Source organism: Pristiophorus japonicus, chromosome 14 (genome assembly GCF_044704955.1).
Source record: "Pristiophorus japonicus isolate sPriJap1 chromosome 14, sPriJap1.hap1, whole genome shotgun sequence".
NCBI classification, from domain to species: domain Eukaryota; kingdom Metazoa; phylum Chordata; class Chondrichthyes; family Pristiophoridae; genus Pristiophorus; species Pristiophorus japonicus.
Window position 1 is genome coordinate 145,479,464 of NC_091990.1, and position 23,562 is coordinate 145,503,025.

The 23,562-nt window shown below is 50.1% G+C and overlaps 1 protein-coding gene across 3 annotated transcripts in view; it reads left to right on the top strand.

Moving 5' to 3' along the window:
• The first annotated feature begins 18,326 nt into the window (after window positions 1–18,326).
• The window catches only part of ttc17 (tetratricopeptide repeat domain 17), a 178,764-nt gene continuing 173,528 nt past the window's right edge, over window positions 18,327–23,562 (top strand). For 2 of the 3 annotated variants that reach the window (XM_070899666.1, XM_070899667.1), the window contains exon 1: window positions 18,327–18,484. In XM_070899666.1, the coding sequence (XP_070755767.1) occupies window positions 18,341–18,484 (144 nt within the window). In that variant the 5' untranslated portion in view covers window positions 18,327–18,340. The remainder of the gene's footprint in view (window positions 18,485–23,562) is intronic. The other variant, XM_070899668.1, reaches the window with a different exon arrangement.

Genomic DNA, 23,562 nt, shown 5'->3' on the forward strand with positions numbered 1-23,562 from the left:
CCGCCCCCCACCCCCCCAGCACATCTCTCTCCCCCGCCCCAGCACATCTCTCTCCCCCAGCCAGCACATCTCCCTCCCTCCGCCAGCACATCTCTCCGCCCCCGTACCAGCCTCTCTCTCTCTCTCCGCCCCCCCAAGCCTCTCTCTCCCCGCACCCCCCAAGCCTCTCTCTCTCTCCCCCCGAGTCTCTCTCTCTCCCCCCAGCCTCTATTCCCTCCCCCAGCCTCTCTCTTCCCCCCCACCCCCCAGTCTCTCCCTTCCCCCCCCCCAGCCTCTCCCTTCACCCCCCCAGCGCTCTCTCTTCACCCCCCCAGCCTCTCTCTTCACCCCCCCAGCCTCTCTCTGCCCCCCCACCCCCAGCCTCTCTCTCTCCCCCACCTTCCAGCCCCTCACTTTCTCACTTGCCCTCTCCAGCAGCCTCACCCCCACCCCCCGTCCCAGCCTCTCTCTCTCCCTGCACCCCCCCCCCCAGCCTCTCTCTCTCCCCCCCCAGCCTCTGTCTCTCCCCCCCAGCCACTCTCTTCCCCCCCAGCCTCTCTCTGCCCCCCCACCCCCAGCCTCTCTCTGCCCCCCCACCCCCAGCCTCTCTCTCTCCCCCACCTCCCAGCCCCTCACTTTCTCACTTGCCCTCTCCAGCAGCCTCACCCCCACCCCCCCACCCAGCCTCTCTCTTCACCCCCCCACCAGCCTCTCTCTTCACCCCCCCAGCCTCTCTCTTCCCCCCCCCAGCCTCTCTCTTCCCCCCCAGCCTCTCTCTTCCCCTCGCCCCAGCCTCTCTCTTCACCCCCCCACTCAGCCTCTCTCTTCACCCCCCCACCAGCCTCTCTCTTCACCCCCCCAGCCTCTCTCTTGCCCCCCCAGCCTCTCTCTTCCCCCCCAGCCTCTCCCCCCCCAGCCTCTCTCTTCTCCTCGCCCCAGCCTCTCTCTTCCCCTCGCCCCAGCCTCTCCCCCACCCCCAGCCTCTCTCTCTCCCCCACCTCCCAGCCTCTCACTTTCTCACTTGCCCCCTCCACCAACCTCTCTCCCCCCAGCCCCCAGCACATCTCTCTTCCCCCCCCCCCCCCGCCAGCACATCTTGTAATGTATCTTACATTATTATATATAACTGTATCCTAACATGCTATACATGACTGTAATAAGATATGACCTGTAACCACCAGCATACCTTACCACCAGGGGTGCACTTGCAAGAGACAGGTATATAAGGACAGGTCTCAGGCAAATGCAGCATTCCAGAGCTGTGAAATAAAGGTGCATGTCCAGAGTGACCTTGACTTCACTACATGCCTCGTGTGAATCTGTACTGAGGGGACAGGACTTTACAGTGGCGACGAGTTACGGGATTACAGAATCCACAGAATGGCGAACAACGGATCCGATGAAAAGTACAATGCGGGAGACAATTGTGAGGACTTAAAAGAAAGGCTCCAGCAAAGCTTTGTAACCAAAGACTGGTTAGGCGACGATAAGGCAGACAAGAGAAGAGCCCATCTCTTGACCAGCTGTGGCTCGAAAACATACGCTTTAATGAAGGATCTGTTGGCACCCGAGAAACCAGCAAGCAAGTCGTTTGAAGAATTGAGCACACCGGTAAGAGACCACCTGAAGCCAGTGAGCAGCCTACACATGGCCAGACACAGGTTCTACAACTACAGACACTGTGTGGGCCAGAGCATACCTGACTTCGTGGCGGAACTTCGGAGGTTGGCTAGTTTATGTGAGTTCTCCGATGAACTGAGGAGAGAAATGCTGAGAGACTTTTTCATTGAAGGAATAGGCCATGCAGGCATATTCTGAAAGCTCATAGAGACCAAGAACCTGACCTTAGAGGCAGCAGCACTGGTTGCACAGACATATTTGGTAGGGGAAGAAGAAACGAGGTTGATTTACAATGTAGGTACGACAACTAACGAAATATCGGAACAAGGAGTTCACAGCACTAAACAAGCTGCTACCCCACATACAGACAAAACCGGGAGAACAGGCTCTCAACAGCAGGCAGAAGCCATCAAGCTGCTACCCCCACACACAGACAAAACCGGGAGAACAGACTCTTGACAGCAGGCAGAAGCCATCAAGGGCCACAGGAACGGCCGTTCACACCTCATCAACCCACAATGCGAGCAATCAACTACAAACTGAGAGAAGCTCAAGAGAAATCAGCCAGATGCAGCTCATTCTTTGGGAACACTTTGAACAATGGAACAGGTCTGTGTTGGAGGTGTAGGGGTGGGCACTCGTCAAGGGGATGTCGATTTCAGCAGGCTGTTTGCAGAAATTGTGAATATAAGGGCATTTGGCCCGCACATGCAAAAAAACGGCAGCTCGGCCTGTATACGAATCGGATGGGTCAGAAAGCGGACCAGAAGACGGTGGGGACAGTACCCGGGACACCGAGGTACAGCGGTCAACACGATCAATAGCCGCTGCTCCTGCAACAGGAGGCCTCCTGTAATGATGAGGGTCCTACTCAACGGGATATCTGTCAACATGGAGCTGGATACGGGAGCGAGTCAATCTCTCAGGGCGCTCAACAATTTGAACAACTGTGGCCGCATAAAAGAGACTGATCAAAACTCACAAGGGTCGACACCACACTAAGGACCTATACCAAAGAAATCGTACCAGTGCTCAGCAGCGCCATGCTCTCTGTCACACACAAAGGGACAGTGAACCGACTTCCCTTGTGGATTGTCCCTGGAGACCCCCCAGCACTGCTGTGGAGAAGCTGGCTGGCAAAACTAAACTGGAAATGGGATGATGTCCATGCCATGTCATTAGAGGAACGGACCTCCTGCTCAACAGTTATAAAGCGATTTGAACATCTCTTTCAGCCCGGTGTGGATACTTTCAAAGGGGCCAAAGTCAAAATCTACATCACACAAGATGCTAGACCAGTCCATCACAAGGCCAGAGCTGTACCCTATGGGATGAGGGAAAAGATTGAACACGAGCTAGACAGGCTTCTGCGGGAAGGCATTATATCACCTGTGGAATTTAGTGACTGGGCAAGTCCCATCATCCCAGTCATGAAGCCTGATGGATCCGTACGAATCTGTGGGGACTACAAATCTACCATAAGCAGAGTCTCCCTACAGGACCAGTACCCGCTGCCCAGAGTGGAGGACTTATTTGCCATATTGGGTGGAGGTAAACTTTTCTCAAAATTAGACCTCACATTTGCGTATATGATGCAAGAATTGACCGAGGAATCCAAACTACTCACCACCATCAACACACATCGAGGCCTTTTCATGTACAATCGATGCCCATTCGGCATCAGGTTGGCAGCTGCCATATTCCAGCGCAATATGGAGAGTCTGCTCAAGTCCATCCCGGGGACGGTTGTATTTCAAGATGACATACTTATCATGGGCAGGGACACCAACTCCCACCTCCGTAATTTGGAGGAAGTACTAAAGCGGTTGGATCAGGTAGGCCTCCGAGTCAAGAAATACAAGTGCCTGGTTCTCGCACCCGAGGTTGAATTTTTGGGCAGAAGGATTGCCGCTGATGGAATCCGCCCAACAGAGTCCAAAACAGAAGCAATTCGCCTGGCACCCAGGCCCCGGAATGTCTCAGAACTGCGCGCCTTTCTCGGGCTACTCAATTACTTTGGGAACTTTATGCAGAACTTAAGCACGCTGCTGGAGCCTCTCCATGTGCTACTCGGGAAGGGGTGCGATCGGTTTTAGGGAGACGCCCAGGAACACGCCTTCAATAAGGCATGCAACCTTCTGTGTTCCAACAGTGTTTTGACTTTCTTTGACCAAGGTAAAAAGCTAGTTCTCACATGCAATGCGTCAGTGTATGGGATCGGGTGCGTTTTGCAACATGTCAATAGTGCGGGCAAATTACAACCGATAGCTTATGCCTCCAGGTCACTTTCGCGGGCGGAGCGCGGGTACGGAATGGTAGAGAAGGAGGCGCTCGCGTGCGTGTACGGTGTCAAAAAGATGCACCAATACATTTTTGGGGCCAAGTTCGCATTAGAAACTGACCACAAGCCCCTCGCGTCCCTCCTATCCGAGAGCAAGGCAATAACTGCCAACGCCTCGGCGCGAATTCAACGGTGGGCACTCATGCTGGCATCCTACGACTACACAATAAGGCACAGACCAGGCACAGACAACTGTGCCGACGCGCTCAGCAGGCTACCCGTGGCGACCACGGAAGGCTCTGATGAACAGGACTGTGAGATAGTCATGGCAATCAATGCCTTTGAGTCCACAGGTTCGCCCATGACGGCTCGCCAAATCAGAGCCTGGACGGCCAGTGACCCCACGTTATCCTTAGTAAAAAGATGTGTCCTAACCGGTGACTGGGCAGAGGCTCGTGATGCCTGCCCCGAGGAATTAAAACCCTTTCACAGGGGCATGCATGAGCTATCACTACAAGCAGACTGCCTGATGTGGGGCAGCCGAGTAGTCATTCCTCTGCGAGGCAGAGAGGCATTTGTCCGGGAGCTCTACCGCGAGCACCCGGGGATCGTTCTCATGAAGGCCATAGCCAGATCCCACGTCTGGTGGCCTGGTATTGACGCGGACTTGGAGCTCTGCGTCCGAAGGTGCACCATTTGTGCCCAACTCAGCAATGCCCCCAGGGAGGCTCCACTGACCCCCTGGCCCTGGCCTACCAAACCGTGGTCGCGGGTGCACGTAGACTATGCAGGCCCATTCATGGGCAAAATGTTCCTCGTAATTGTAGATGCATTTTCAAAGTGGATCGAATGCACCATTTTAAACTCGAGCACAACCTCCACTACTGTGGAGAACCTCGCAACCATGTTTGCAACGCACGGAATCCCTGACATATTGGTCAGTGACAATGGTCCGTGCTTCACTAGTGCAGAATTCCAAGATTTTGTATTTGACCACGGCATAAATCACGTTAAGATGGCACTGTTCAAGCCGGCCTCCAACGGCCAGGCAGAGAGAGCAGTGCAAATCATTAAACAAGGCATACTTAAAATCCAAGGTCCCACGCTGCAGGGTCACTTGTCGCGACTGCTGCTGGCATACAGATCTCGTCCGCACTCATTGACTGGGATCCCCCCCCCCCCCCCCACCGCGCAACTGTTGATGAAAAGGACTTTAAAAACAAGGCTCTCATTAATCCTCCCAGACATGCATGAAATCGTTGAGGCAAAGCGCCGTAAGCTGACTGAGTACCATGTCAGAAATTCGAGGGGGAGATGGAATGAGTTAGGGGACAAAGTGTTTGTACTAAACTATGGCAAGGGTCCCAAATGGCTTGCAGTGACAGTAACGGGCAAGGAAGGAAACAGGCTACTGGTAGAACAAATGGACAATGGCAAAACCTGCCGGAGGCATGTAGACCAAGCCAAAAGCAGATTTACCAACAACACTGCGGAACCAGAGGCAGACTACAATGTGGAACTTGCACCACACCTGGTGGACAGACAGATGGAACAACCTGAGGAAAGGGCAATCCCAACAGACAGCCCAGGCGAGTCAACAACAATCACACCAATTGAAACAGACAGCCCAGGCGAGATACCAGCAACCACACCTAAAGAAAAACAGATACCAAGGCAAACAACTGAACCACAACTCAGACGCTCCACGCGAGAGCGTAGACCACCTGAGAGACTGAACCTATAAAGACAATAAGACCTTGGGGGAGGGTGATGTCATGTATCTTACATTATTATATATAACTGTATCATAACATGCTATACATGACTGTAATAAGATATGATCTGTAACCACCAGCATACCTTACCACCTGGGGTGCACTTACAAGAGACAGGTATATAAGGACAGGTCTCGGGCAAGTGCAGCATTCCATAGCTGTGAAATAAAGGTGCAGGTCCAGAGTGACCTTGACTTCACTACATGCCTCGTGTGAATCTGTACTGAGGGGACAGGACTTTACACATCTCTCTTCCCCCCCCCCCCGAGCCTCTCTCTCTCCCCCCCGAGCCTCTCTCTCTCCCCCCCCTGAGCCTCTCTCTCTCCCCCCCCAGCCTCTCCCTCCCCCCCAGCCTCTCTCTCTCACCCCCAGCCTCCATTCCCTCCCCCGCCCCCCTGCAGCCCCTCTCTCTACCCCCCAGCCTCTGTCTTCCCCTCCTCCTCGCCCCCCAGCCTATGTCCCCCTCCCGCAGCCTCTGTCCCCCTCGCCCCAGCCTCTCTATCTCCCCTCCCCCCAGCCTCTCTCTCCCTTCCCCCCCCCCTCCAGCCTCCCACTCCCTTTCCAGACTCCCTCTCCCCCTCCCCACCCTACCTCTACCACTCAGTCTCCCTCTAACCACCCCACCAGCCTCCCTCTCCCCCCTCAGCCTTCCTCTAACCCCACGCCTCCCAGCCTCCCTCTCCACTCGCCTTCCCCGCCACCTCCCTCTCCGCCTCCTCCCCCCCAGCCTCTCTCTCTCCCCGGCACCACCCAGCCTCTCTCTCTCTCCCCGCCCCCCAGGACATCTCTCTTCCCCACCATCCCACCCTCTCTCTCTCGCCCCCCCCACTACCAGCCTCTCTCCCACCCCATCCCCCAGCCTCACTCTCTCTCTTCCCCCCCCCAGCCCCTCTCTTTCCCCCCCTGCCTCTCTCTCTTCCCCCTCCCCTGTCAGCCACTCTCTCTTCCCCCCCGGTCAGCCTCTCTCTCTACCCCCGCCCCCACCCAGCCTCTCTCTCTTCCCCCCCACCCTCTCTCTCTTCCCTCCCTGTAAAATCCTGACCCTGCAGTACAGACTTACACAAGGCACATGCTGAAGTCAAGGTCACTCTGGACCTGCACCATTATTTCACAGCTCTCAAGTGCCACACTTGCCTGAGACCTGCCTTTATATACCTGTATGGAACAGGTATGCAGTGTCTCCTGCAAGTGCACACCTGGTGGTAAAGTATGCTTGTGGTTACAGGTCATATCTAGTTACAGTCATGTATAGCATGGTAAGATACAGTTATATACAGTAGTGTGAGATACATGACATCATCCTCCCCCAAGGTCTTATTGTCTTTATAGATTCAGTCTCTCGGGTGGTCTATGCTCTCGCGTGGAGCGTCTTAGTTGTGGTTCAGTTTGCCTTGGTGCTTGTTTTTCTTTTGGTGTGATTGCTGGTATCTCGCCTGGGCTGTCTATTTCGTTCAGTATGATTGCTGGTATCTCGCCTGGGCTGTCTGTTGAGACTGTTGTTTCCTCAGGTTGTTCCCTCTGTCTGTCCACCAGGTGTGGTGTGAGTTCCACATTGTAGTCTGCCTCTGCTCGCAGCCTTCCGCGAGAGGTGGGCACCGGAGGGACTGGAGTGCATTGTCACCCCCGGCAACCAAATTTTAATTTGATTTTACATGTTTTAAAGTTTAATTTGTTTTAATTGCCGGGTTTTTAGTGTCCCCCTCCCCTTTTATAGGGGGCACTTGTAATATATATATAATTTTAATGCCCCCCAAAAAAATTTTTTTTTAAAAACACAAAAACTCCCCAAAAATATGAAAAAAGAGGGCAATTAAATGTGTCTGGAATGTCCCCCAGATCGGGGGGCACTCGATCTAATGTTTATTTTGTACCCCCAAAAGAGTTGTAGTCTGCCTCTGATTCTGCAGTGTTGTTGGTGAATCTAATTTTTACTTGGTCTACATGCCTCTGGCAGGTTTGGGATTGTCCATTTGTACAACCAGTAGCCTGTTTCCTTCCTTGCCTGTTACTGTCCCTGCAAGTCATTTGGGACCCCTGCCATAGTTTAGCACAAACACTTTGTCCCCTATCTCATTCCACCTCCCCCTCAAATTTCGGTCATGGTACTCAGTTTCCGGCGCTTTGCCTCAACATTTTCATGCATGTCTGGGAGGATTAACGAGAGCCAAGTCTTTAAGGTCCGTTTCATCAATAGTTGCGCGTGGGGGAACCCCAGTCAATGAATGCGGATGAGATCTGTATGCCAGCAGCAGTCGCGACAGGCGGCTCTGCAGCGTGGGACCTTGGATTTTTAGCATGCTTTGTTTAACGATTTGCACTGCTCGCTCCGCCTGGCCATTGGAGGCCGGCTTGAACGGTGCTGTCTTAACGTGATTTATGCCGTGGTCAACTATAAAATCTTGAAATTCTGCGCTGGTGAAGCACGGACCATTATCACTGACCAATATGTCAGGAATTCCGTGCGTTGCAAACATGGTTTTAAGGCTCTCCACAGTGGTGGAGGTGGTGCTCGAGTTTAAAATAGTGCACTCGATCCACTTTGAAAATGCATCGACGACTACGAGGAACATTTTGCCCATGAATGGGCCCGCATAATCTACATGCACCGCGACCACGGTTTGGTGGGCAAGGGCCAGGGGCTTAGGGGGGCCTCCCTGGGGGCATTACTGAGTTGGGCACAAATGGTGCACCGCCGGATGCAGAGCTTCAAGTCCACGTCAATGCCAGGCCACCAGACATGGGATCTGGCTATGGCCTTTATAAGGACGATCCCCGTGTGCTCCCGGACAAACGCCTCTCTGCCTCGCAAGGGCATAACTATTCGACTGCCCCACATCAGGCACTCTGCCTGTAGTGATAGTTCATGCATGCGCCTATGGAAAGGTTTGATCTCCTCGGCGCAGGCATCGCGGCCTCTGCCCAGTCACCAGTTAAAACACATCTTTTGATTAAGGATAATGTGGGGTCGCTGGTCGTCCAGGCTCTGATTTGGCGAGCTGTCATGGGCGAACCTGTGGATTCAAAGGCATTGATTGCCATGACCATCTCACAGTCCTGTTCGTCAGACCCTTCCGTGGTCACCAGGGGTAGCCTGCTAAGCGCGTCGGCACAGTTGTCTGTGCCTGGTCTGTGCCTTATTGTGTAGTCGTAAGACACCAGCAAGAGTGCTCACCGCTGAATGTGCGCCGAGGTGTTGCCGTTTATTGCCTTGCACTCGGATAGCAGGGACGTGAGGGGTTTGTGGTCGGTTTCTAATGCGAACTTGGCCCCGAAAAGGTATTGGTGCATCTTTTTGACACCGTACACACATGCGAGTGCCTCCTTCTCAACCATACCGTACCCACGCTCCGCCCGCGAAAGTGACCTGGAGGCATAAGCAATGGGTTGTAATTTACCCGCATCATTGACATGCTGTAAAACGCATCCAACCCCGTACTCTGACGCATCACATGTAAGAACTAGCTTTTTACCTTGGTCAAAAAAGGCTAAAACACTTTTGGAACATAGAAGGTTGCGTGCCTTATTGAAGGCATGTTCTTGGGCATCCCCCCAAAACCAATCGCACTCTTTTCTGAGTAGCACGTGGAGAGGCTCCAGCAGTGTGCTCAAGTTCTGCATAAAGTTCCCAAAGTAATTGGGTAGCCCGAGAAAGGCGCGCAGTTCCGAGACATTCCGGGGCCTGGGTGCCAGACGAATTCTGTTGGGCGGATTCCATCAGTGGCAATCCTTCTGTCCAAAAATTCAACCTCGGGCGCGAGAAACAGACACTTGGATTTCTTAACTCTTAGGCCTACCCGATCCAATCGACTTGGTACTTCCTCCAAATTGCGGAGATGGGAGTCGGTGTCCCTGCCCGTGATGAGTATGTCATCTTGAAACACAACCGTCCCCGGGATGGACTTGAGTAGACTTTCCATGTTGCGCTGGAATATAGCAGCTGCCGACCTGATGCAGAATGGGCATCGATTGTACATAAAAAGGCCTCGATGTGTGTTGATGGCGGTGAGTAGCTTAGACTCTTCGGTCAGTCCTTGCATCATATACACAGATGTGAGATCTAGTTCTGAGAAAAGTTCTCCTCCAGCCAATGTGGCAAATAGGGCCTCCGCTCTGGGCAGTGGGTATTGGTCCTGTAGGGAGACTCTGTTTATGGTAGACTTGTAATCCCCACAGATTCGTACGGATCCATCAGGCTTCATGACTGGGACGATGGGACTTGCCCAGCCGCTAAATTCCATGGGTGAGATAATGCCTTCCCGTAGAAGCCGGTCCAGTTCGTGTTCAATCTTTTCCCTCATCACATAAGGCACAGCTCTAGTCTTGTGATGGACCGGTCTGGCATCCTGTGTGATGTAGATTTTGACTCTAGCCCCTTTGAAGGTGCCCACACCTGGCTGAAAGAGATGTTCAAAACGACTTAGAACTGTTGAGCAGGAGGTCCGTTCCTCTGACGACATGGCGTGAACATCATCCCATTTCCAGTTTAGTTTTGCCAGCCAGCTTCTCCCCAACAGTGCTGGGAGATCTCCGGGGACAATCCACATGGGAAGTCAGTTCACCGTCCCTTTGTGTGTGACTGAGAGCATGGCGCTGCCAAGGACTGGGACAATTTCTTTGGTCTCGGTCCTTAGTTTGGTGTCGATCCTTGTGAGTTTTGGTCTGTTGCTTTTGTGCGGCCACAGCTGTTCAAATTGTTGGACGCTCATGAGAGATTGACTAGCTTCCGTGTCCAGTTCCATGTTGACGGGTATCCCGTTGAGTAGGACCCTCATTGGAGGCGTCTAATTGTAATTGATCGTATTGACCCACTGTACCCCGGCGTCCCGGGCACTGTCCCTATCATCTTCTGGTCCGCTTTCCGATCCTTTCGATTCGTATACCAGCCGAGCTGCTGTTTTTCTGCACATGCGAGCCAGATGCCCTGTATAGTTGCAGTTTCTGCAAACAGCATGCTGAAATTGACACCCCCTTGTTGAGTGCCTTCCCCCACATCTCCAGCACAGACCGCTTCCATTGTTTCCGAAGGATGAGCTGCGTCTGGCTGATCTCTCTTGAGCTTCTCTCAGTCTGTAGTTGATTGCTCGCATTGTGGGTTGATGAGGTGTGAACGGCCGTTCATGTGGCCCTTGATGGCTTCTGGCGCCACTGCCTGCTGTTGAAGGCCTGCTCTCCTGCCTTTGTCTGTGTGTGGGGGTAGCGGCTCGTTTCACGCTGTGAACCCCTTGTTCCGATGTTTCGTTAGTTGTCATACCTGCAGTATAGATCAACCTCGTTTCTTCTTCTCCTGCCAAGAATATCTGTGCGACCAGTGCTGCTGCCTCTAGGGTCAAGTTCTTGGTCTCTATAAGCTTTCGGAATAAGCCTGCATGGCCTATTCCTTCAATAAAAAAGTCTCTCAGTACTTCTCTCCTTAGTTCATCGGAGAACTCACATAAACGAGCCAGCCTCCGAAGTTCCGCCACAAAGTCGGGTATGCTCTGGCCCACACAGCGTCTGTAGTTGTAGAACCTGTGTCTGGCCATGTGTAGGCTGCTCACTGGCTTCAGGTAGTCTCTCACCAGTGTGCTCAACTCCTCAAACGACTTGCTTGCTGGTTTCTCGGGTGCCAGCAGGTCCTTCATTAAGGTGTATGTTTTCGAGCAACAGCTGGTCAAGAGATGGGCTCTTCTCTTGTCTGCCTTATCGTCGCCCAACCAGTCTTTGGTTACAAAGCTTTGCTGGAGCCTTTCTATAAAGTCTTCCCAATTGTCTCCAGCATTGTATTTCTCATCTGAGCCGTTGGTAGCCATCCTGTGGATTCTGTGATCCCGTAACTCGTCGCCATTGTAAAGTCCTGACCCTGCAGTACAGACTTAAACGAGGCCACTCTGGTCCTGCACCTTTATTTCACAGCTTTCAAGTGCCACACTTGCCTGAGACCTGCCTTTATATACCTGTGTGGAACAGGTATGCAGTGTCTCCTGCAAGTGCACCCCTGATGGTTAAGTATGCTTGTGGTTACAGGTCATATCTAGTTACAGTCATGTATAGCAAGGTAAGATACAGTTATATACAGTAGTGTGATATACATGACACTCCCAGCCTCTCTCTTTCCCCCATCCCCCGCCCCCAGCCTCTCTTCCACCCACCCCCCCTTCGTCAGCCTCTCTCTCTTCAACCCCCCTTCCCCATTAGCCTCTCTCTCTTTCCCCCCACACCCGTCAGCCTCTCTTTCCCCCGCCCCCGCAACCTCTCTATCCCGCCTCCCCCCCAGCCTCTCTATCCCCCACCCTCCCTACCTCTCCCCCTCCCGCCCAGCCTACCTCTCTCCCTCTAGCCACCCCACCAGCCTCCCTCTCCCCACTCAGCCTCCCCCTCTCCATCTCCTCCTCCCCAGCCTCTCTCCCCAGCCTTTCTCTCTCTCCCCCCACCCCGCCTCTTTCTCTCCCCCCCATCCAGCCTCTCTCTCTCCCCCCCATCCAGCCTCTCTTTCCCCTCCCCATCCAGCCTCTCTCTTAACTCCCACAGCCTCTTTTCCTTCTCTCCCCCCCACCCACCCAGCCTCTATTCCTTCTCCCGCCGCGCTCTCTCTTCCCTCCCCCCAGCCTCTCTCTTCCCCCCCACCCCAGCCTCTCTCTTCCCCCCCCAGCCTCTCTCTTTCCCCCCCCGCCCGACTCTCTCTTCCTCCCCCAGCCTCTCTTCCCCTCCCGAGGCTCTCTCCAACCACCCCCCCAGCCTCTCTTCCCCCCCCCAGCCTCTCTCTTCCCCCCCCCAGTCTCTCTCTTTCCCCCCCCAGCCTCTCTCTTTCCCCCCCCAGCCTCTCTCTTCCCCCCCCAGCCTCTCTCTTTCCCCCCCAGCCTCTCTTCCCCTCCCCCCAGCCTCTCTCTTCCCCCCCCCCAGCTTCTCTCTTCCCCCCCCCAGTCTCTCTCTTTCCCCCCCCAGCCTCTCTCTTTCCCCCCCCCAGCCTCTCTCTTCCCCCCCCAGCCTCTCTCTTTCCCCCCCAGCCTCTCTTCCCCTCCCCCCAGCCTCACTCTTCCCCCTCCAGCCTCTCTCTCCCCCTCCCAGCCTCTCTCTCTCCCCCACCTCCCAGCCTCTCTCTCTCCCTCACCTCCCAGTCTCTCACTTTCCCACTTGCCCCCCCCCCCCAGCACATCACTCTCCCCCCGCCCCCAACACATCTCTTGCCCCCCATCTCAGCCTCTCTCTCTCGCCCCCCTACCAGCCGCTCTCCCTCTCCCCCTCAGCCTCCCTCTCCACTTGCCCCTCAAGCCTCTCTCTCTGCCTTCTCCCCTCCCCAGCCTTTGTCTCTCTTACCTCCCCCCCCCCCCCCAGCCTCTGGCTCTCTTACCCCCCCCCCCCCCGCAGCCTCTGTCTCTCTCCCCCCACCTCCCCTGTCTCTTACCCCCCCAGACTCTGTCTCTCTCCCCCCACCTCCCCTGTCTCTCTTACCCCCCCAGACTCTCTCTCTTACCTCCGCCCCCAGCCCCTCTCTCCCCCCCCCCAGCCTCTCTATCCCCCCTCTCCCTCGTCCCTCACTCCCCCTCCCCCCGCCAGCCTCCCACTCCCTTTGCCTACCCAGCCTCCCTCTCTCCCCCCCCCCCAGCTCCCTCTCACCCGAGCCTCCCTCTAACCACCCGACCAGTCTTCCTCTCCCCCGCCAGCCTTCCTTCCACCCGCCCACACCCCACCTCCCTCTCCTCTCACCCCCAGCCTCTCTCTCTCGTTCCTCCCCAGCCTCTCTTCCTCCGCACCACCCCCCTCTCTTCCCCCCCCCTGCAAACTCTCTCTCATCCCCTCCCCCCCCAGCCTCTCCCTTCCCCCCCCCGAGCCTCTCCCCTCCCCCCGAGCCTCTCCCTTCCCTCCCCCCTCAGCCTCTTTCTCTCTCCCCTGCCCCATCCAGCCTCTCTCTCTTCCCCCCCCCGCCCCGCCGCTCTTCCCTCCTCCCCAGCCCCTCACTCTCCACCACCCTCCCAGCCTCTCTCTTCTCGCCCCAGCCTCTCTCGCTCCCCCACCCCCCAGACTCTCTCTCCCCACACCCCCAGCCTCTGTTCCCCCCCCAGCCTCTGTGTCTCTTTCCCCCCCCCCCGCCAGCCTCTCTCTCTCACCCCCAGCCTCTCTTTCTCCCCCCCCCACAGCCCCTCTCTCTTCCCCTAAAGCCTCTTCCCCCCCCCAGTCTCTCTTCCCCCTCCCGCCCGAGCCTCTCTATTCCCCCTTCCGCCCGAGCCTCTCTCTCCCCCCTCCCGCCCGAGCCTCTCTCTCCCCCCTCCCGCCCGAGCCTCTCTCTCCCCCCTACCCCCCCAGTCTCTTTCTCTCGTGCCCCCCCTCACTCCCCCTCCCCCCCGCCAGCCTCCCACTCACCCCTCTCCCTGCCCCCAGCCCCTCTCTCTCCCTGCCCCCAGCCTTTCTCTCCCCGCCCTCTCCACCTGCACCCCCCCCCCCAGCCTCTCTCTCCGCCGGCTCCCCTCCCCAGCCTCTCTTCCCCCCCCCCCTCTCTTCCCCGCCTCCCCCTGCCTCTCTCCCCTCCCTCTCCCCCAGCCTCTCTTCCCCCCCCCCTCTCCCCCAGCCTCTCGCTCTTCCCCCCCCCTTTCCCAGCCTCTCTCTTCCCCCCCCCCGCCCCTCTCTCAGTACGGGCAGGGCGGGGGGTGGACAAATGACTCTCTGTTTAAAACAAAGTGCAGTACAAATAGTTACATTGCACATTTTATCCTACGTAAACTAGAGGTAATCCAAAACTCGGCTGCCAATGTTCGAACTCACCAAGTCCCCTGTGCTCGCTGGTTTGCAGTTATGCAACACCTCGATTTCAAAATTCTCATGCTTGTTTCAAATCCTTCCATGGCCTTGCCCCACCCTATCTCTGTAATCTCCTCTAGACCCACAACTCCCTGAGATATCTGCGCTCCTCTAATTCTGCCCTCTTGAGCATCCCTGATTATAATCGCTCAACCGTGCCTTCTGTTGCCTTGGCCCTAAGTTCTGGAATTCCCTGCCTGAACCTCTCCACCTCTCTTTCCTCCTTTGAGATGCTCCTTAAAACCGACCTCTTTGGCCAAGCTTTTGGTCATCTGCCCTAATTTCTTCTTGTCTAGCTCGGTGTCAAATGTTTTGTCTTACAATACTCCTGTGAAGCACCTTGGAACATTTGACTATGTTAAAGGTGCGACAAATACAAGTTGTTGTTGTTGTTGTTGTAAGGATATTAAGGAATATGGCGAAAAGGCTGGAAATTGAGATTAAAAAGGTAGATTGACCATAGCTTAAAAGAAAATTCTGCAGCTGCTTCAATGAGCTGAATGGATAATTTATGTTCTTGTATCTATGATAAAGGTGAGATATGTTCTCCTGTTTTGTGCAACTTTTAATAAATATTTATATGTTACAATTGCCATTTTTACAGAAATTCATCTTGGGTATTGGACAAAATAGAAAAGAAATTCAAGCGATAAATAATGGCCCAGAAATTGCAGTCGGAGGCTTCCGGTGGGCGGATGCCTCTGACTGCAAAATAAATGACGAAAGTACCTGGTGGTCCTGGAAGCACAGCCCAATGCAGAGGCCCACGTATCCCATCAGTGTAGGCGCGTCACTGGGCTCACCTGGGCTGGACAACCAATGAACGTGGAGTATTCTCATTGATAGTAATGCTGAGTTCCGTTTGTGTGGAGCTCCCATTACTACGAATGGGAATACCCCCAAAACACAAACACAATACATAAATTTTAAAAAGACCTAATTTAAAATTAATTGAACTTGTATTAAATGTTTTAGAAAAAATATAATTTTTGATTTTTTTTAAATATGTTTTAATAGGGTTAAAAATAAACTTGCCTCAATGAACAGGGTTTTTAATATAAAAATTAGTGATGACATTTAATTTTTCTATCTTTTAAAACTCTTATGTTGGTAAAAGCAGCCCTTACGCCTGCTTTTACCGTGTTCCAGCCTTGGGTGCAAGATCGCGTTTTGCGATTTCCATACTTGGTACTTGTCTGTGTATCTCCACCTCCCTATCCTCCTCTAAGGCCTTACTTAAAACCTATTTCTTTGACCAAGTTTTTGGTTACTGCTCCTAATATCTCCTTGTTTGGCATCTATTTTTCCTTATGACTCTCTGGAGTACCTTGAATCTTTATGTTCTTACATTAAAGATGCTATATGCAAGTTGTTTTTGTTGTTGGGTTGAATATTTCAATGGAATGAAAATTGGCTAGATTACTGCCCAAGCAATGAAGATGAAATTCTACTCTTCTAGATCTCACTGGTTTTAGGCAAGTACCAACCCTAAAAGGAATGGCCTTTTCTCATTCCATGTTTTCTTATGCTCTTTCCACCCCCGCCCCTTTCCTGTCTTCTTTGTTCATCATCTCTTCACACCCCTAGGGACTTACTTTATATTGACAATTACATACAATTTATAACAGAATCAGATCATTTGACCCAACAGGTCTCTACCAGTGTTTATACTCCACAAGCTGCCTTCCCCTCTAATTCCCCATCTGCCACATATCCCTCATATGTACAAGTCTTAAATACATCAATGCTATCTGGCAGTGAGTTCCACATTGTAACCACTCTCTATGTAAATAAATTCCTCCTAAATTCTTAAGTCTGTTGGTGGCTTTTTTTATATTTATGGCTCCTTGTTTTGGAACCACCCTCATGTGGAAACATTTTCACCACATCCACCCTACCTAGAGGATTGCCATATTCCTGGAGGCTTTATCAAGTGACACCTGATCACTGGGCATCTGATCATGAGACCACCCTCCCCTTCTCTCCTTGCCCCATGGGTCAATAATATTAGCCAGCTATTATATTTAATTGCAAACAAAAAACAGCTATCATTTCAAATGCATTTCTCTTTTTTTTTCTATCAATAGAAGGTGGGCTGGTTAACTGAACCTGATAGCTATTTTAAAGAGCTATCTCAAAGTGCTGAAGATATCGAATGTTCCCAGTATTAATGATTTCTGCTGAGTCTCAGCCTTACAGAAAATAATACTGAGATGATAAAATAACACTAAAAATCCATTAGCTATGCATCCTTTTTTTAGTTTAAAAGCATAACCTTGTGTTACTGCTTACTATTTCCTGTACTATATTGCACACAAAAATGTGTGCAATTCAACAATTTCATTGTGAAGCCATCCCTAAGTAAGAAAACTTGGGATTTTTTGAATATAAAAATGGGGTGGGCGGACAGTGAGAAGGAAGAAATTGTTGAGTTCACCTCACAAATCTAACTTAAATATTCTTTGGGAATGTGGCTATTCTGATCCTTACAAAAGCCTTTGCCACTGTTAACCGCGAGGGACTATCAATCTCTGATTTAAAATTAACAATTGATCTGGCATCAATTTCCGTTTGCAGGTCAGAGTTCCTGGTCAAATACCGCCCTAAGTAGAGGAAGAACATCCGGGACGGCGCTGAGCACCTCGAGTCTCGTCGCCGAAAGCATGCAGAAAACCCAGCGCAGGCAACGGAAGGAGCTTGTGGCAAACCAGACTCACCATACACCCTTTCTTCCAACGACTGTCTGTTCCACCTGTGATTCCCATATTGGACTTTTCAGTCACCTGAGAACTCACTTTTAGAGTGGAAGCAAGTCTTCCTCGATTTCGAGGGACTGCTTCTGATGCTGCATCTAGTGCTGGCAGCACCAGCCCTAACATTGTAGCAGGATAATAAAAGAAACGACGTGCAATCCAGGACTTGCCAAAGGAATTGCTTTTTGTAGCATTTGTTGAGGCAGAGCCAACATATGGTAATAAAACCATTGGTGTATGCGGTGGATGGGTGCAAGACTGTAACTGATACATAGGGAACATAGGAATAGGAGTAGGAGTAGGCCATTCAGCCCCTCGCGCCTGCTCCGTCATTCAGTGAGATCATGGCTGATCTGCAACCTAACTTTGGCCTTTGGCCCATATCCCTTAATACGTTTGATTAACAGAAAGCTACCAATCTCCGATTTAAAATTAAGAATTGATGTGGCATCAATTTCCGTTTGCAGGACAGAGTTCCAAACTTCTGCCATCCTTTGTGTGTAGAAGTGTTTCCTAATTTCACTCCTCAATGGTCTGGCTCTAATTTTTAGACTACGCCCCATAGTCCTGGACTCACTACCCAGCGGAAATAGTTTCTCTCTTATCTGCCCTATCTGTTCCCCTTAATATCTTGTACCGGCCACGAGGCTGTGTGGGCCCCAAAGTACTTTCCTCTCGGGTTGCCAGCAGCAGCAGCGCCCGGGAGATCTATCGTCAATTCCGGGACAAACCGAGAGGGTTGGCAAACCCATCACATCCCGCTCACTTTTCAAGATCTGTGTGTGTCAGGTCTTTAGTTTTACAGAGGAGGAAAAAGGCCCCAACCCGCTCAATCTAATGACATCCTCTCAATTTCGAGATCTTATTTCTGCACTTGTTCCAGTATCTTTTGTTTAAATGGAAGGTCGGCGATTAATCCGATTGTCATTGAGCCGCATATCCCGAGTGACCGATTTTTAAAATCCCGCACAATGATGGCCGACCGTTGCCGTACGACATGGTTTCTTTTTTGCCCCGCACAATGATGGCCGCCTGTGGCGGCGCGTCCATTTTCCTTTGTGCCCTGCACAATGATGGCGGTATTTCCGGTGTCGGGCGACGCGCCTCCGGTCCGTTGTGAGGGAGGTTAGTTTGGGGGTGGGGGGAGACTGTGATTAAATATGGCGGTGCGTAACGAGGAGAAACACGGTGGCTGCTGCCGCTGCCGCTGCCGCTTCCTGCTGGCTGTCCTGTTCACCGCTTTAAGGACCGCTTTGGCCACCACGCACTGGATTGTGACCGAGGACGGGAAGATTCAGCAGCAGGTATGGGGGTGGTGGGTTTGGGGTGTCCGGGATTGGGGAGGACGGCACGGGTTGGCCGCTCAAACTGTGATTTGTGGCCGGCTGTGCAGTGATGACAGAGTCGGTGTAAAAGTTTGCGGGCGGGCGGAGTGAGTGTCGCTAGGCCTGCGGTTGGGAGTTCTGACTGAGCTTCGGGCACGGGAGGGGAGCCATTCCGTAATGTAACCTGTGACGAGAGAGGCAGGGAGTTATCAGTCCTTTCTGTTTCCCAATGGGCGGCTTTCAGTTCCTGATCGATACGAGTGTACAGCGCCAGCATCCTTTTATTTTTGAACAATAACTTTCGAGTTTCAGCGATTGGATCGGTTTCTGCAGCGAGTAGCTTTCCCTTTGTCGTTCCCCCCCCGCCCCGTGTCAATTTTTTAAAATCTCATAATACTTCTGTGAAGCGCCTTGGGACGTTTCACTACGTTAAAGGCGAGAAATAAATGCAAGTTGTGGATGTCTTCAAGTTGTGACAGGAGGAGCGGAATCGCCGCTGTCCCCAATGTTCAGGTTCTGGACGGTTATTTGAGTTCAATGCTAAGACTGAGAAATGCCACCCGATTCTTCGTGTGCCTCTGTCGGGAAGTTTGGCCATACTTGAAAAATGTTTTATTTTTGTGTGATATGTATATATCGGTTTGTCAATAAGACTTTTGTGATTTATGTTTAGGCAAGTCTTAAAAGTGAGACAGTTGGTGAGGACCAACCTGTCTCGCTCGCCTGCCTAATCTTTCGGGTGCACACGCTCGCTCTTTGGGACAATTCTGAAACGAGCAATATCGTAGCTGACCAGTATAACTACTGAAATGAACAACGCCTTAATGCGTGTGTGTATGTCCAAATAACGTGTCATATTATAGCTAGAAATCTAATTGTTTGAAACTGTTCAATGATTCACATTAAAATAGACAATTCACGCTTGGGAACGTATACGGGACAGGCAAAAAGGACACTTATAGAAACATAGAAAATAGGTGCAGGAGTAAGCCATTCGGCCCTTCGAGCCTGCACTGCCATTCAATGAGTTCATGGCTGAACATACAACTTCAGTACCCATTCCTGCTTTCTCGCCATACCCCTTGATCCCCCTGGTAGTAAGGACTACATCTAACTCCTTTTTGAATATATTTAGTGAAATGGCCTCAACAACTTTCTGTGGTAGAGAATTCCACAGGTTCACCACTCTCTGGGTGAAGAAGTTTCTCCTCATCTCGGTCCTAAATGGCTTACCCCTTATCCTTAGACTGTGAACCCTGGTTCTGGACTTCTCCAACATTCATAAGAACATAAGAATTAGGAACAGGAGTAGGCCATCTAGCCCCTCGAGCCTGCTCCGCCACCCAACAAGATCACGGCTGATCTGGCCGTGGACTCAGCTCCACTTACCCGCCCGCTCCCCATAACCCTTAATTCCCTTATTGGTTAAAAATCTATCTATCTGTGATTTGAATATATTCAATGAGCTAGCCTCAACTGCTTCCTTGGGCAGAGAATTCCACAGATTCACAACCCTCTGGGAGAAGAAATTCCTTCTCAACTCGGTTTTAAATTGGCTCCCCTGTATTTTGAGGCTGTGCCCCCTAGTTCTAGTCTCCCCGACCAGTGGAAACAACCTCTCTGCCTCTATCTTGTCTATCGCTTTCATTATTTTAAATGTTTCTATAAGATCACCCCTCATCCTTCTGAACTCCAACGAGTAAAGACCCAGTCTACTCAATCTATCATCATCTCAGGAATCAGCCTAGTGAATCGTCTCTGTACCCCTTCCAAAGCTAGTATATCCTTCCTTAAGTAAGGTGACCAAAACTGCACGCAGTACTCCAGGTGCGGCCTTACCAATACCCTATACAGTTGCAGCAGGACCTCCCTGCTTTTGTACTCCATCCCTCTCGCAATGAAGGCCAACATTCCATTCGCCTTCCTGATTACCTGCTGCAACTGCAAACTAACTTTTTGGGATTCATGTTTTAAAGTTTAATTTGTTTTAATTGCCGGTGCTTTTAGTGTCCCCTTCCCTTTTATAGGGGGCACTGGAAAAATGTGATTTTAGCGCCCAAAAAAAAACCAAAAAAAAAATGAAAAACACAAAAAAAAAAACGAAAAAAGGAAAAAAGGGCCTTGTAAATGTCTGGTGTGTCACCCAGGTCGGGTGGCACGGTTTAATGTTTTATGTTTTTGCAGGTGAACTCCAAAAAGAGTTTCATGCACCAGGACCCCCAGGTCCCTCTGCACTGCAGCATGTTGTAGTTTCTCCCCATTCAAATAATATTCCCTTTTACTGTTTTTTTTTTTCCCAAGGTGGATGACCTCACATTTTCCGACATATTGTATTCCATCTGCCAAACCTTAGCTCATTCACTTAACCTATCTAAATCTCTTTGCAGCCTCTCTGTGTCCTCTACACAACCTGCTTTCCCACTAATCTTTGTGTCATCTGCAAATTTTGTTACATTACACTCTGTCCCCTCTTCCAGGTCATCTATGTATATTGTAAACAGTTGTGGTCACAGTACCGATCTCTGTGGCACACCACTAACCACCGATTTCCAACCCAAAAAGGACCCATTTATCCCAACTCTCTGCTTTCTGTTAGCCAGCCAATTCTCGATCCATGCTAATACATTTCCTCTGACTGCACGTACCTTTATCTTCTGCAGTAACCGTTTTTGTGTGGCACCTTATCGAAATTTTAATTAAAATTAAAAAAAAAACTTAATTTGGATTGGGTTGTCTTCCAGATGGTGACTGAATCTCGGGATTCTGCTGATCAAAAATCGCTCAAGTTTGAGCTTCTAGTTTCAGAAAGCCAGAATGAAATTATATTTCTCAACTGTCTCTATTCATATACTGCATAACACTCACCAACACCTCCAGAAAGCTGTTGTGTAACATTAAATGCTGCATTTATGTGTAGTTTGTTTAACAGGACAGATCAGATTATATATGCAAATATAAAATCCGGAAGGGAACTGCAATCATGCATTTATACAGCCGAGCCATGCATAATTTGTGGCAGTCACAAGAATATGCTCAATTAACGTTTCAAATATCTGCTTTGCACACAACACTGACTGACTCTCAAACTAAATTTCTATATTTATTCTTTAACTTAATTTTATTTCAATATTTAACTCTGTTCCACCTAGTATATTTTATGTACCTTACTTAAAATATTAAAGCAGTGTGGACTGACCTTAATCTGATCTACAATTGTATTGTTAAAAATTGAATTATTGAGTTGTCGCGTGTAAATGTTTTGCAAGTCATTTGACGTTTTAATACTGTGGAATTTGGGGTTTCTGTGACAAGCTGACCTCAATTAGAGTTGTAAATAGATATCTAACAGCAGAAAAATGCACTGGAGCATTTCAGTTTATTTCCTAGGTCCCGATGCATTTCCATAGAGAGCTGTTGTAGAACAAAGGAATGATTCAAATGTCCCACATCCATTACAAAAGTGGAATTTTTGATTTTGTATGAGGATATCTAGATTGGGAGAATGTTTTTGTACAGTACTGATCAAGAAATTAGTACTAGTGGTTTTCACTCCATCTTTTAAGACCAAATGGTAGTCTCATAAATTAAGTAAATCTCTTAAACGTTTAAAAAAAACCTGCTGAGTTGCACCAGACAAATAGTATATTTGGACAGGTACAGCTACTCAGATTTGATTGGTATGGAGTATTTTCAGGCATTGTCCCTGTTTTTATATTTTTATATATATATTATATATATAAAAATCTAGGTTTGGTGATAAAATCACAGATTTCAGCAGGCTGAAAATTGAAGCCTTTTTATTGTCGCGGTCTAGCCTCAACAAATAAAGTATAATGGTTTCTCCTGTTATTATAGTTGATGGTGTGAAAGGGAACACATTTTGGTTAGGGTCTCCTCTTCAGAATAATGTCTGCGACGGGTAACCTTGAAAATTTGATGAAAGTAGACTGCGCTTTGGTATAACTTAAACTCTATGGGGGAGAAATTGGCCAGCCTTGCGCACATTTTTTCGGCGATATTTTGTTTTTTTTGCCGGTAATAGGTATTCACCTAAATTGGCCAAAGTTACCGAATGGCGGTTTTGCAATATTGCCGAAAAGCTGATCGACCACATGCAACGCCAGAAAAAAATCGCACCGCTTAAAATTGGCCCTTCGGCGAACCCATACTTGAGGTGAAAAAAAAATGCCTGAAAAAAGCCTGCGTTGAAGTCTCAAACAGCGATAGGTATGAAGAAGACCTACTAAAAAGGTAAGTTGAAGTTTTTATTTTTTTAATTCTTTTTCAGCAATTCATTAGTTAAGTCTATAGTGAATGTTTTCTGATTTAAATTTTTTTTTTGTTTCGACCGTGAATCCTCGTGCAATGTCGATTTTTACTGTCTGGTGCAATTTTTGCCAATTTTACCCCCTTAAAAAAATGGTAAAGTTTTCAGTGGTATTTTTTCCGTAAACTAACGGAACAAAAACAATATCGCCAAAAACTGAATTTCTAGCCCATAGAGAGTAATTTTCACCTTCACCTTCATCTACGCGTTGTAGAATCCACCTGCTTTTCATTCCACAATGGGATGAAAATCAAGCTGATTCTACAATTGGGGAGCTGTCTGTTTTGTCAGATTACCACCCAGGCTGTGAAGGGAAAAATTACCCTCTGTGCCTATCCTTTCTAGCCCTTATTCACAACTGCTCTGTATCTTAATTTTAAGAACTGTCTGAAGTTGGAAGAAATCAATAACATTTTGTCTACATCTTTGAGTAGTTGTGATGTACTGGTTGATTTTACAGTTAAAAGGATTAAAAAGACTCTCTTCCACATGCCAACTCATTTTACATGATCAGCAAATGATTAGATCAATTTTATTTGTACTTTTACGTCTGATCTTTTCTTGCAGCCTTCACTCAGTGTAAAATTTCTACTTTAACAGAATTATCCATAACTTCAGTTTTTCAACCAGTTTTTCAACCAGTATCACTTAATGCTGAATTCTGATTACTTTCACGAAATGTGCACTCCATATTTATAGTGCATGTCCAGCTAAGTTTAACTGTAAGACT